This window comes from Mastomys coucha, unplaced genomic scaffold, assembly GCF_008632895.1.
Source record: "Mastomys coucha isolate ucsf_1 unplaced genomic scaffold, UCSF_Mcou_1 pScaffold5, whole genome shotgun sequence".
NCBI classification, from domain to species: domain Eukaryota; kingdom Metazoa; phylum Chordata; class Mammalia; order Rodentia; family Muridae; genus Mastomys; species Mastomys coucha.
The window spans coordinates 67,879,834-67,894,590 of NW_022196911.1; the positions used below are offsets into that span (position 1 = coordinate 67,879,834).

Genomic DNA, 14,757 nt, shown 5'->3' on the forward strand with positions numbered 1-14,757 from the left:
TCCCTCCCTCCCTCCCTCCCTCCCTTTTCCCTATGCATATGCACACAAGAATTGTGTGCAGGTATACATACAGGTTAGGAGTCAATGTTGGATGTATCTTCTATTATTGCTCTCCATTATATTTATTTGAAATAGCGTTTCTCACTGAACCTGGAGCATACCAATTCAGCTAAACTGGTTGGTCAGTAACCCCCAGGAGCCAGCTGTCCCCACTGTCCCAGCCCTGGGGTTACAGGAGCGCACCACCATACTTGGCTTTTACACAGACTGCGGAGAATCTAACTCAGAGTCTCGCTCGCCCTTACACAGCAAGAACTCCTATCCAATGAGCCGTCTTTACAGTGTCTCTCTTTTTATTTTATTTTTTAAAAGATTTTTAAAATATTAGATATATGCAAGTGTGTTTATGTGCTGTATATGTGTATGTAGTTCCAGAGGCCAGAAGAGGAAGTTAGATCCCCTGGAGGGATCTAACCTGTAGACTCACAGGTGGTTAAGAGCCATCCTGTATGGGGAGGGGGAAACCAAAATTAGGTTTTCTGTAAGAGCAGTAAGCACCCCTAACCACTGAACCATCTTTCCATCTTTTTTATTTTTATTTTATTTTTTCTCCCTAGGAGGATCCTCTAACTTGTTTGTCCACACGCTGGAGTATTTCTTGGCTGCGTCCCTCCAGATAGAAGCCGGGCCATGTAGGGACACAGCAGGAATTTACAGTATCTTACCATTCTGATCTCCAAAGAGTCTCCGCCAATTTACACTCCCACCAACAAACAGCTATGCTGCTGGGCTTCCCCACAGCTGTACTAACACTTGGTATTGTCAGCCTTTTTAATTGTTGCCAATCTGATGGGTGTGAAATGGTATCTCATTGTTGTTTTGCTTTGCATTTCTCTGATTCCTGCAGAGCCTGGGGTATCTCTTCCTCCATTCTCCATTCGTTGGCCATTGGGCACGCTCTGGAATGTTCTGGAATGCCTTGACAACGCTTTGTTTATTTTCCTATCAGCTATTGTCTTTTTCTTGTTGGCTTATAGTTAGGTTTCTCAGTCTTGCTTTAGCTTTCACTTCCCCATTTGAAGCTTACTCTGCAGCGTGACGTAGGACCATAATTGATTTCTCAGTCGTGGAGGTCACCCCTTTTCCCTGGAGCCACTGGTGAGAGATGCGCCCTCAGCCAGCACTGGCTCCCCCCTCTCCAGGGCCTTGCTTCATGGATCAATCATTACTTAGTCTGCCCCTTGGCTGATTTAGCCAGAAGGGCCATTGTTTGACAACTGATAGTGACAACCCCACTCACTGCTACTTTTCATTCCCTTTAGCTGCTTGAAGCAGTTTCTCTGCCAAATTAACTTTAAAATCACATTGCCAATGCCCACCCCCGAAGCCCCTGTGGTGCTTGGATGGTTATCACAATGAGTTTACAAAGCAACTCAAAGTGATCTGTTTCTCTCTTTGCCCCTGTTTATCTCTTCTCCCTGCACAGAGGGCATCAAGACCTAGACTCATTGATCAGTCTCAGAAGCAGGCCCAGGGGCCCAGCCAGGGGTAGGGCAAGGCTCAGAGAGCTCCCAAGGCTCCTGACTTGGTCTTTTGTTTCTATGGTGACCAGGCTCTGGGCCTGGAATTGTCTTGGGCCTGACCTACCACCTCCTTGAAGCAAAGGCAGCTCTGCAGACCCACTTGCAAGCATCTGCCTCCTCCTTGTCCTTTGGACTCTTCCAGGGCTCAGTGCTGCCTCAGAAGGAAGGACTGGGCCTCAGGCCTGGCTTCTCAGTCCTCCTTGACCTGGTCTCTGCCTTTCTTTCCAGCCATGATACCCTTCTCTTACTCTCAACACAATCCACTGTCCCTACATCTTTGGATACAGCCCCTTCCTGGGCCCTCTTCAATATAAGTACTGGCTTCCCAGTCAGGTTTGCTAAATCCATGTTACCCGCTTCCAGGAAGCCTTAGAAGGCAAGGGGACAGTTCTTCTTCAATGGTTTGCACTTAGCACATCTTGAAGGCTGTGAGTGTAAAACATCTATCAGTTGCATCTGTCCGCCCCTGTCTCTCAAGGGCAGAGATGGACAGAAAGCTCCTGAGGATGGTCATTGGTTCTTCTTCCTCCATCGCTCTCCACAGACGCTGTCACATGGCTGGCTACTCCTAGCCACGGAGAAGCTCACTGCCCTCATGAGACTACACAGGCCTTCTTGAAAAGAACAAACAGAAAGGATTTTCTGGATGCTGGCCATGCTCCATTCTGGACATTCATCAACTCAGTTGCTTCCCACAAAGGACCAGCCTGAGGAGGATTATTCCCATTTGAACAATGAGAAGACTGAGGCTCAGAGCAGTGAAGTACATCCCCAAGTCACAAGGCTCAGCGGCCAACAAATTGGGATATTCAAACCTAGGACTGTGAAAGCCAAAAGTATCTTAAAACACCTCGATGTTGAGTTGACATTTGCCTTCCTGGGACTTGGATTCAAGGGATTGACTGGTCATCAAAGAGCAAACTGAGCCAGAAACAGAGTCAGGGACTAGCCTAGGTTTGCACACCAAGAGAATTGAGGGGAGCCAGGACTGGAAGCTAAGGCCCTTATTCCTAGGGTATACTTATTCACTCTGTTCCTGGCATCCTGTCAAGCTAGAGGCTGCTCAGAAAGTCAGGGTGCCATGCAGGGCTGCAAGCCTCTTAGTCCAGGTCATTACAGAGAAGTCCCTGTCTATGGGGCTGATTTATAATTGAATGCAAAGATACCTGCCATGGCTTTGCCTTGAGGCTCAGGAGCAGCCCTCAGTCTATGGAGCACAGAGCAACACTCCCTGGAGACATGCACACTGGACATGGGGTCGGGGAGCAGCTAAGCAGGAGTATCTCGGGGGACCTCACCTGCTGAGGGATGAAAGAACTAGAGAAGGTGACGGCAGACCAGAAGAAGATGCCGCAGCTCAGGATCACCTTTCTATTGAAACGATCACCCAGGTAGCCGAAGATGGGGGCAGCTACCATGAAGCTGCAGATGAACACTGTGGAAAGAAGAGAGAAGAGCTGGAGTGTGTGCATTCCCGGCTAAGTGCAATGAGACATAGCTGAACCTGGATCCAGATGGAGGAAGTGGCCCTGGAGGGACAATTTCAGTGTGTGGCACACAGAGCAGGCAGTGGGAATGTGCAGGATTAGGGGATATGGGACTCCAACTCTTCTATCACCCCCAGCTTATTCCATGTCCTGTGAGCCTTGGAACACTCCCTTGGAGTGCTAGTCCAAGGCTTACCACATCACCTCCAGGAGCTTCCCACCTCAGAGATGAGGGCAAGACTCAGGGAAGCTGACTTGCTACGGTCCCACTGGCAGTAAATGTCCTCGTAGAAATGGAACCTTTGCCTGCCTAGCCCCAGAACCCGAGTTCCTTAGGTTCTGCCATTTGTTTGGCATGCTTGCTTTTGAGACAAAGTTTCCTGTAACCTAAGCTGGCCTTCACTTGGCTATGTGGCCAAGGATATTTTAAAACATTGGATCCTACTACCTTCTCCCAAGTTCTAGGATTACAGGTGTCCACTAGCATTCCTAGTTTATGTGCTTCTAAGGATCAAACCCAGGGACTCGTGTACTCTAGATAAACATTCTACCAGCTGGGGGGTGACATCCCCAGACCATAATGTTTTGTTTGTTTTGAGACAGGTCTCACTATGCAGCTCAAACTCACAAGAGTTCCTCCTGCCTCTGCCTCTCTGCCGGGAGCACCAGCATGCATGGCCTGCCTTTCTTCCTGTATTATGCTTGAGAGAGAGGCTGGAGAGATGGCTCAGAGGTTAAGGGAGATTATTGTTCTTGCAGAGAACCCAGGTTTGGTTCCGAGCACCGACACAGTGGCTCACAACTGCCTACTCTAATCCCAGGGGATCCGATGTCCTCTTCTAACCTCTGTAGTCACCAAGCACTCATACAGTGCTCACACAGGAGGGAAACATTCATGCACATAAAATTCCAAATCTTTACAGATCCTGGAAAGAAGGAGAGACTCAGAGAGGGTGAGGTATCTATCCACTTAAGGTCATACAGCAAATCAGGGCAAACGAGCCTAGAACTCCAGGTCTTACCATCTTCTAGGTCACTCAGCCACCATCATGCCCAGCAGGCTACAGAAGCTATCCTGAATATTGGAAACCCTGCCATTCACTTGGTCACTCATGCATGCATCAATTCACTCTGCAAATTAGGGGGTGGGGCATGCTTAGTCACTGTCCTATTGTGAAGAGACACTGTGACAAAGGCAAATTATAAAAGAAAGCATTTGATTGGGGACTTCCTTACAGTTTAGGGGGTAAGGTCCATGACCATCATGGCGGGGAGGGTGGTGGGTGGCAGCAGGTAGGCAGGCAGGCATGATGCTGGAGAAGTAACTGAGGGCTTTCATCTTATCCAAAAGTTGGAGGCAGAAAGCAAGCTAACTGGGATGGTGTGGGCTTTTGAAACCTCAAGGCCCATCCCCATGATACACCATGATCCAACAAAGCCACACCACTGAGTCCTTCCCTTCTGCCAACTGGGAACCAAGCATTCAAATCTATGAGCCCGTGGAGGCCATCCTCACTGAAACCTTCACACACTTCGAAGTTGCCTTGGCCATGATGTTTCCTCATAGCAACAGAAAAGTAACTAAAACAGGTTTATATATATAAACCTATATATATATATATATATATATATATATATTGGTTTTTTTGAAACAGGGTTTCTCTGTGTAGCCCTGGCTGTCCTGGAACTCACTCTGTAGACCAGGCTGGCCTCAAATTCAGAAATCCGCCTACCTCTGCCTCCCAAGTGCTGGGATTAAAGGCGCACACCACCACCACCGCCCGGCCCGGGAGCTTATATTCTAAGGAAGATAAACACACAAATAACACAATAGTAGTAATAATTAACAGGAGATTAGAGAAATGTATATGAAGGGCCAGAGCCTGGAGAAAGGCGTGGCAAGAAGCAGCTGCTGGCAGATGCATGAGGAAGATGAGGTTTTCTACAGAAACAGAAAGGTGTCCTGAAACCCAGGAGCTGAGCGCACAGGGAAGATCCAGCAGCCACAGGTGGAATTAAGGAATCTGGTAAAAACCAAGTCATTCCTTGTGACTGGGGTAAGGATGAAGCATTGGCCATTCCTGTTCGAACATCCCTGACAAACATCTTTTGCTGCTTTGCTGCTGTGTGTACAGCCAGAATCTAGTGCTGCCTTAGAGTATGATAGACATTATAATACATTTTTATTTCAAATAAATGTGTGAGAGAGAAGACAGACCATAAGGATTAACTAGAAGAGGCTGAGAAGTCTCACCTCAGCCGAGACCTGCAGGAGGCAAGGAAACATTCATAGAAGTACTGGGGGAAGGAGGGCTGGAGCGCACTTAGCGTGTTTGAGGAGCGTGAAAGAGGCCAGAGTGTCTGCCGCAAAATGATGGAGGGGGAGGGGTGAAAGGCAAGGCTAAGAGGCCAGATGGAGTGGGATCCTCACGGGTAAGACGAGAGATGCTGAACAAAGAACTAATGACCTGGTTTTGCTCTGCTGGGACAAGAGCACAGTAATGTTCAGGGGCTTGGAGAGAATGCCACTGTTGATGATGGGAAGTGTCGATGTTCCAGGTGAGATACAGAGATTTAGGCAGGATAGAGACCAACCACACAGACAGGGAGCCCCCTCTGTCTCATGGAAGGGAGTCCCACTGCCGGTAGGCAGATGGCCAGACAGCACTGACCTCTGTCCACTGGGTTCACGTGTACATGGCTTAGCGGCCTTCAGGGAGGCAGTACTTAGGGGGGAGGAGCAGTGAAAAGAGGAAGGGCATGAGCAGGGCCGAGTGAGTTACTCAGAGCAGCATGGAAGCTCCTCTTCTCCACTGGACTTGAAAATGCAGGCCAGGGGACCTGGTAATTCAGGTCTGTGATTTAGGCTTTTGGCAGAATCCGTCTGTGGGCCTCAGAGACACCCTACCCAGGGTTCAACACCCACTCTGCACCTTCTTAGGTAGGCTCCTTGGCCAAGTCACAACATCTCCATCATTGTCAGCTTCATTGGTATGCCAGTAAATATGTAGAAACAGGTTCTCTAAGAAGGGACAGAGGAGGGGCCCTACCATGCCTGAGGGTTGTGCATCTCCACAGTATAAACACTCCACCCAGCCGAGGCTAAGTCACGTAAGAGACGGGGAAGCTCAGAGCTCAGTACGAGCTCAGTACCTTGTCCAGTCATAGGAGTTTCCACCATTCAGATAAAAGGAGTTTACCTTAAGCACACTGATAATAGCTTGATGAAGGAAAGTAATTAGGAAGTGATGACTTCTAAGAGTTTACCAACTTCTTTTAATACAAATCACTCAGTTGTAAGTTTATATAATTTAGTTCTGAACAATGGCTGTGTCTAACAATCAGCTCACACAATTCCTAAAAATTTAACAATCGGCTCTCATGAGCCACTCTGAGCCAGCTCCCTACGCCAACTTCCTCATCTGTAAAATGAAGATAAAAATAGCTGCTGCTCTGGGTGGCTTGAGTATTGGATGAGGCAGTGCGGGGGAAGGTGCTTCACGCCCTGCCCTCTGAGGCACAGGCTGGGTCAACAAGGCTCATGTTTACATTATTAACCAGGGCCAATATTATTTCCTTACATCTACAGAAAGAATGCTTTCTTGTCAGCCCTGCCTCCTAAAACCTACCATAGATCAGATCAGGATGTGGACAAGGAAACGCTTAGTCTCAAAGGGCTTACACACATTTAGGGGAAGAGGAACAACTGCCTTCTGGATGCCAGTCTAAGATGGGTGGGAAGTGGGCAGAGACTATCAGGATAGGCAATGACTCTTGTCTAGCCAAAGTGCAGGTCCATCCATGAATTGCACAGCTTGATGTACTTAAAGCCTGTGAACCAGTAAGGAGCACCAAGTCCTGCTGATGTCAAAGTGGGTAATGAAACATGCCTAGGAGTTCACCATGATGACCACACACACACACACACACACACACACACCACAACATTTATACATATATATGTATATATATACATATATATAAATTATATATAAATACATATAAATTTCAAGTCTTCTAATCATATTGTAAGATGGCTAATAAAGCACGATGTTTATTGTTAATAACATCTGCAGTTGTCATTGATGGATCAGTTATGACAGACCAGGCCCTGGATACACGTTTGGCATATGCATTCATTATCTCTGTCCATTCTCGCTCTTAACTTCATCTTACAGAGAAGACGACCCAGCTGAAAGAAGTGATGTCCACGGGCAACTGTATGTCTGAGCCAGAATTAAACCTCAGTTTAGCTGACTCTGAAGCCCTTGCTTTAAATCAAATCACTTGCTGCTAGGCTGGGAAGGGGATGGTCCTCACAGATGCCCCTGATGTCAGAGAATATTCACGGTGTACTGGGAACATCAGGAGATGGGTCAGGCTGCAGTGTGAGAAGGCCACGGAGAGACACATGTCCCTAGAGACCAGGACTGGGCTAGCATCCTGAGCCATAGCATGTCCCATCCCACCCCTGTGAGGAATGCTTAGAAAAGCCCTCACTGGATGATGGAAGGAACCTGAGGCAGGCACGCGGGCCTTGGCCACATCACACTGGTTTCAACAGGGCTGTCTGGCTCTCCCACCTTGGCTTTTTGTTCCTGCAATGGGTAGGCTCCCAGAACAGCAGTGTACCTGTTTCCACCTGGCAGTCAGGCTTGCCATGCTCCCAAGCTCCTCCGCTCCATCAGAAAATTTGAGCCCTTTTTTTCTGTACCCACATTACAGCTGGAGCCACTGAGGCCCCAGCGGGTAGAGGAACTCACCCTGGATGACTTAGCTAGCCTGCCAAGGAGCTTATGACTTCCCTTAAGAACAAAGGAATTCAGGGTCAGGAATGTGCCAGGTCCTTTGCAGCCTGATGAGGAGCCTTTGGCTCCTCCTAGCCCTCAGGGGAATCACTGGCCAGTGACAGTCCCTGTACATTCTCAGGGTAGGTACAGGAGGAACAACCCAAGCAAAGAACAGTGAACTATATGTCCCTCGGGAACAATGGGCACTGAGAGGCTTACAAAGCCAGTAGGCAGCTCTGCTGGAAATAGAGACCAGCAACAGCTAGAAGCTTCCTGTGCTGTCCACCCAAGCCCCATGGTCTTTGTGGGACAGCTTTCAGACCAGACTGGCTGCCCCGCCCCACCCCCAACCTCAGTGTAGGCAGAGTGGATTTCCTGGCAGTTCCCGCATACACGAGGACATCCTGTGGCCAGGGTGTGGGGAAGACCTCGCTCAGCTCACACTTGCTGAGCCCACAGGTCTCAGACAATGGGGCTGTAGGGCAAGGAGCCAGGCAGAGGGGGCAGGGTACCCAGGCTACTGCTGATGAGAGGAGTCCAGCTTAGCTTTAGAGCTCAGGCACCAAGCCTCACTCTCCTTCACAGGGTTGGCTCCAGGCCATCAGAAAATGGAAAGGAGTCTGGGCGAGGGTATATGGGGAGTGTGTGTGTGTGTCTGTGTGTGTGTGTGTGTGTGTGTGTGTGTGTGTGTGTGTGTGTGTGTGTGTGTGTGTGATCATGGATAATGCACACATGTAGTCCTAGAACTCAAGAGACTGAAGCGGGAGGATTGCAAGTTTGAGCTACCAAACAGGCTCCTGACTAGCCAGGGATACATAGCAAGATCCTTCTTCAAAGTAAAATGAAACATGCCTAGGACATAGCTCAGTGGCAGAGCACTTACCTAGCAAGTTCAGGGTCCTGGGTTTTACCCCCAGTAATACACAAGAAAAATAAGACAGATGATAGGTTGAATAACATTCCTGAGGTATCCTCTACCTCTTGTGGCTGACAGAGGACTCAGTGTGCAGACATCTAGAAGGCAGGAGCAGGCCTCACAGGGGCTCTGCATGCTGACAGGCAATCATGCTGTGGCCCTATCCATGGTAGGAGATGTCACTCTCACCACTCATGGGACCTGCATGACCCCAGAAAGTGGCATCAGAGTATGAGATGGCAAGGTAGTTGCTGGAGAAGCCACTGTGGCCACGGAGCCTACCTCCTGCCCTTGCCTGGCCTGGCTGAACCAGGGCTGCTTCCCAAGTTCAGACTCCAGCTGGCTGCTATTTTGAGAAGACACACCACCCTCCACATCCTGTGGGCAGGGAGGATGCTCAGACAGACGTGGGAAGCCTCTGCCATCCAGGTCCAACCCGGGCCATTCTAACCGACGGGGAAGACACAGGACATACACAGCACCGCTAATGGCATCTGGGGTCTGTCCACACTCAGCCTCAGGCAGGAAGAATAGCACTACTGCTCTGTCTATGCTCTACTGTAGACAGAAAGCCCGTGCTGACCTCCTCGGGCCATAGGTGGCTTTTTGGGTCTCCTGGGAGGTAGAGGTGGCTATGGGCTGCCCTGCTGTACCCGTGGTACCTGGGTCTGCTGAAGCAGAGCGTGCCGCTGGGCCCATCGAGACAGCGAAGAGCAAGGCCTGAAGACACTGTCTGGTTTCATTCTGAACTAGCTGTTCCTCCATTCCTACCCCATCCTGGCACTTCCGGTGGCCCCACAAATTCAAGCCCTGCCTGAGTAGCCTCCAGCCTCCTCTGCCATCCGTTCCTGCACTGGGCAAACGTGTGAACATGTTGATGCATACGTCCACACGGACACGCCCTGCTCTCAAGCCTTCTCTGCCTCCCTATTGCTCCAAGACAAAAGCCCAGGAAACTTAGCTTAGCCTTCGAGCCCTTCAGAAAAAAAAATCTTCCTGATTCTTCTTCCTCTTCTTCCTCCATTCTCCCCACATGGGAGGTCATGGCTGACCAATCACTGACAGGTCACAAAGACCAGGTAATATCACAAACAATGTCATACCCACTGCCCCTTCTCTGGGTTACATTGATGCTGACTCCTTCAGCTTCATCTTCTAATTTATTTTCTCTTCAGCTGGGTCTAATTTACTCATTAATTCATGTTTTTGAGACAGAGTCTCACTTTAGTTCAGGCTACCCTGGAATTCATTCTGTAGTCCAGGCTAGCCCAAAATTTATAGTAATTCTCTTGCCTCAGCCTTCTTAAATGCTTGGGGTTTCAAATGTGAGCTACCATGCCTGGCTAGTTATACCTATTTTTAAAATCTTTTTTAAAAACAAGATTATTGTCTATAGTTCTTCAGACTGCTTCCAGGACCAGCTGCCAGTCTCTCACAAAGATGAGTTGCCTGTGGCCTCTGTTTTTTCCCACTGGTGCTGGGACTGGACCCGAAGGCCTTGGGCCTGTGGGGCAAGCACTCTACCACTATATCACACACTCTTCACATACTCTGTCCTGCTGTGCACTATTCACTTCGATGATGAGTGTCTTCAGGGAGAGTTTGTCACGTGTGTTCATGTCAGCTTTGGATCACGAAGGCATCCCTAAAGAGCCACTTGGATTTGCTTTCACTGGGGTCCCTGGAAACAGATGGCTTCTATGGAAAAAGGAATGTGTAGCAGGCCTGAGGCCACTGGAACTGGAACTAGGCCCTCTGCAGAAAGTAGGAGACAGGCAGGCAACATCTGCTTGGAGTGGGACCTCTACCAGCTGAGCTGTCTGCCAGCCTGGACAAGCTTGGGATCTGGGAGCTTGCCTGAGTCCCGGCAGGAAACTGAGTCAGCCTTGTGACCCTGAAAGTCTAAGCTAGCATTGGTCTGAGCTTTGTGTAAAAAAAACAACCAACCTAGAAGATGACCAGCAATGCACTGGGAGCTATAGAACCAGCCTTCAGGGGAAGCCTGCTCTGATATTCTGAGTTGCATGTGTTTGAAATTTTGTGAAAATGTCATTATGAGCACTGCCAAGTGCCCAGCAGATACAACTGCCCTCTGAGCTCTGGAGTATGACTTCAGCTCCATTTCCCGCACCAGCTTTTGACTTCAGCTCTTGGCTTCTAGCACCTGGGAATTCCCTGTTAGCTTCAGCTTTCAAGTGCAGCTATGTAATTTAAACAGGTTTTCTCTTCATATTTTTTTTGAGCTTGGAGAGCAAGGTGTGGGTGGGTGGGGGCGGGGCCCTGACATCTACTGATGAACTGACCAGAGGTCCTTTCCCATGCATGAAAAGCCCCACTGAAACATTCTCTCGTCAGGGAAGGCTTTCTCACCTGCCACCAGTTACAACCAGGTGCAGGCACACTCTGCCCTCTATCCAGCCTCCCACGCTGGACCCTGCACCCGTGAGGTAACTCTAGCATTCTCTACTCCCATTGAGAGAGGGGATTTGCTTGCCAGCAGGGTCTAAGCATGGATAGCACCCAGTCCAGGGCATGCCAAGCAACTGGTTGTGTAGCTGCTACCCCTTTCAATGTGGGCTATCAGAGCTCCCCTGGTGGCTGGAGTTCTATGGTGGGGCTGCTACTGAGGCAAAGCTGAGCCAGCAGCAGTGTGCAAGGGGATGCTGACAACGGACGCCTTCCCAGGGGGTAAAAGAAAGGGCAAGCCCAAGCCAAAGCCTCTATCTCCTCACATGCCTCCCAGTCCCAAAGCCCCTGGAGCTCACAAATAAGCTGGTGCTGTTCTCAGCCCTGGCCCTTTGATCCGGGCAAGCAGCAACACCTAGCTGGCGCCCTTTACCAGCTCTGACCTTATCAGGCTCAGGGAAGAGACAGGTGCCCGGGGCACAGGCCAATTAGGTGCCTTACTCTGGTACCCACTGAGTCACATCCTGGTTGAGCTTGTCCATCTTCTTAGCTCAAGTGGCCAACAGGGTGAGGACACTTCAGGGAGCATCCAGGCCGTGTCACAGCGAACAGCAGGTCAAGACCATGGGGCAAGGACTCACGAGACTCTGAGAAGGCTGGGAAGTACCCACTCCAGGGACACTGTGATGCCAAACATTCAAGCTCCATGAGCCACAAGGGCAACAACCTACAGAAACAGGGTTCCCCTGCCGTAAGACCTCAACAAATTGTTCCCCTCCCTTGGACCTCCACATTCACCAGAAAAGTAAACTTGACAAAGACACCTTTAGGTTCTGGAAGAATCAAAGGAGACTCTACTTGTAGGGTACCGATCCATTTTCAGCCAGATCCCTGGAGGTCAGAAGGCACCATGTACCCTCTCGTGAAGCAAGAATCCAGCTTGGGAGGTACTGCTGAAGAAAACAGGGCTTGACCTCCCATATTCTTTGGGGATGATGCCCATTCTATGTCCCTGAGAAGCCAGGTGGGACTGACCATACTCAGGGTAGTTGATGAGGGAAGTTGGGGTACAGCCTCCTCCCAGATCACCAACAAGGCTAGGACCAGAGAGATGGGGCTCACCCAGGGACCATGTGGAGTAGATGTCAGGGTCTAGGAGAACTGTGTAGTCCCTTCTTCCCATATTACCACTAGCCAGGACCCCTTCCTCTGGGTGATCACTGTGTATAGAGCCTAATGCCTGGAGGGACCTGCAGGGCAGCCCAGCCAGGGGGGCCAGGAAGGGGAAAGAAGGGCTGGGTTCACAGCTTGGATGGAGGCCACAGCTGCTGGGGTAGGACTCTTACCACTATGGAGACATGAGACCACACGGCCTTGCCCCTACTTAGTTCAGTGTTTTAGAGCAGGTCAATAGGTCTCTCTCTAAGTCATAGACCCTATCCAGGATCATTGCCCAGGGACAGAGTCCAGGTGCCCGCTGAGGGGCCTGGGCTGTGTGCTGTGTGCCATGTCATTCCTGAGCTCTAGGGACCATTGTGCATATGGAATGCCACCCAGACAGGTCAGGCAGGTTCCAAGGCAGATTCCCTCCACCCCCACCCTCCTAGAACAGCCAGGCTGGGGAAGGGTTCATGGGCTGGAATGTAAACCAGAGCTCTCCCACACACCAGCCTGCCTAGGGCTTTAAGCCAGATGAACTCCAGAACCAAGGGCCCAGAGACAGGCTGGAGTCACACAGCAAGGTTGGAGCCCAGTCAAGACCAGACAACCTGGGATCCCATATGGGACTGAGTCTCCGGTAGACGTTTAAGCACCAGCTTAGCTCATGGTGGTATAGACAAAGCCAGTGGGGAGGCCAGGGAACCAAGAGTAGTACAGATCCTACAGGGGCCCTGACAGGTAGGGTAAGGATAAGGGAGACATAGTTTCTATCTCCAGAAGGGGAGCTGACAGGCTGGGACAGCTGCACTGTGGGTTTTCTCTGCGACCTCTGCTATATTTGCAAAAGCGCACTGTGGGCTTTCTCTGCGACCTCTGCTATATTTGCAAAAGCGCAGAAGACCTCAGGTCCTGCCTCTGATGGTCCTTGGGAGGCTGGGATCCCAGGAAGGAGGGACAGTAACCCTCAGGCCAAACCTAGACTCAGGACCTCAGGTTCCTCAGAAGCTGACAGGTGGTTGCATTCCTTGTCATTCAAGAGGTGATTCCTAAGTGGATCAGAGTGAAGGTGTGGAGGGAGGGGCAGTGACAGGAGTAGACCACTGAGGCTCAGCTGGCATCAGCCAGATCAGTGGCTCACTTTAACAACTGGGCCATGATCCCGGGTACCGAGGATACCTTGGAACCCAAAGGAAGGGTCACCATGGTGGGCTTCGGCCCGGCCCTGTGCTCTCTGTTGTCTCCTATACACACTTGGGCAGATGCATGTGTTTTGTTTTATAAGAAAAGAAGCTGAGGCTTAGAAGGACAGAGCCAGTATGGGTGGCAATAGTGGGATTGTGCTGTGATGTCCGCCCTCACTCTGATGCAAGGACAGAATAGACCAAGAGTATGAAGGCTGAGCAGAGTCACTACCCCTAGGCAGGGAGTGAGGTAGGAACAGGCCTCACCTGACTGCAGCAAGCCGGCGCCCCGGTCCTTGACCCCAAAGTGCTGCTGGATGTCCAGAAGAACACCTGGAGGGGAGACAGAGGGTGCTTACTGCAAAGTCTAACGCAAGGGCATTCCCATTACCCACTAGCTGCCTCAGTCTCAGACCAGCCTGGCTCATCTCCTGCGTCCCTACCCTGCTATGACCTCGGCTTTGCCCAGGCTAGCCAGACCCCTGGGAAGCTTAGGGTTCCAGCCTTCCCTCCTGTCCCTACTGAAGGCCTCCTAGGCTCAGGCTGGACATCAGCTGTGAAAGGAGCCTGAAGTATGAAGCAGAGCAAGGCTCCTCTGTGGTAACTCAATAAGACTGACCTTTGGCTTGCCTGTGGCTCAACCCTGGGTAAGAGATCAGGCCCTGCTCTCTGCTGTTCACAAAGTCCTCAGATAAGGAACAGAGTGCAGCCACGGCCAGGTATGGAGTAGACTAGTGGCTAGGACAAGGTGGCTTAAGGCAACATTTATACAATTTCTCTTTCTCTTCCTCTCTCTCTCTCTCTCTTTCTCTCTCCCTCTCCCTTTCTCCCTCTCTTTCTCTCTCTCTCTCTCTCCCTCTCTCTCTCCCCCTCCCTCCCTCCCTCTCTCTCTCTCTCTCTCTCTCCCTCTCCCTCTCTTTCTCTCATACATATACTCCTCATGCCAGTTACTCTAATGACCAGGCCTCTAGTTTCTAGACCCAGGACGCAGGCCTCAGGGAGGCTCCAGGCTGCGGAAGATCCTAGAGGCTGTTTCCCAGTTTACCACCTTTGCTCTCCACTGTGGCTCTGTCAGCAGAAGCTAAAGAAAACCTATGCCGGGCAGTGGTGGTGCACGCCTTTAATCCCAGCACTTGGGAGGCAGAGGCAGGCAGATTTCTGTTCAAGGCCAGCCCGGTCTACAGAGTAAATTCCAGGACAGCCAGGGCTACTCAGAGAAACACTGTCTCAAAA

At 50.5% G+C, this 14,757-nt stretch overlaps 1 protein-coding gene across 2 annotated transcripts in view; it reads right to left on the bottom strand.

The window, feature by feature from the left end:
• The window catches only part of Spns2 (sphingolipid transporter 2), a 38,435-nt gene that overhangs the window by 9,151 nt on the left and 14,527 nt on the right, over positions 1–14,757 (bottom strand). For both annotated transcript variants that reach the window (XM_031350869.1, XM_031350870.1), the window contains exons 2-3: positions 13,792–13,857; positions 2,882–3,018 (exon numbers count right to left, since the gene is read on the bottom strand). In XM_031350869.1, the coding sequence (XP_031206729.1) occupies positions 2,882–3,018; positions 13,792–13,857 (203 nt within the window). The remainder of the gene's footprint in view (positions 1–2,881; positions 3,019–13,791; positions 13,858–14,757) is intronic.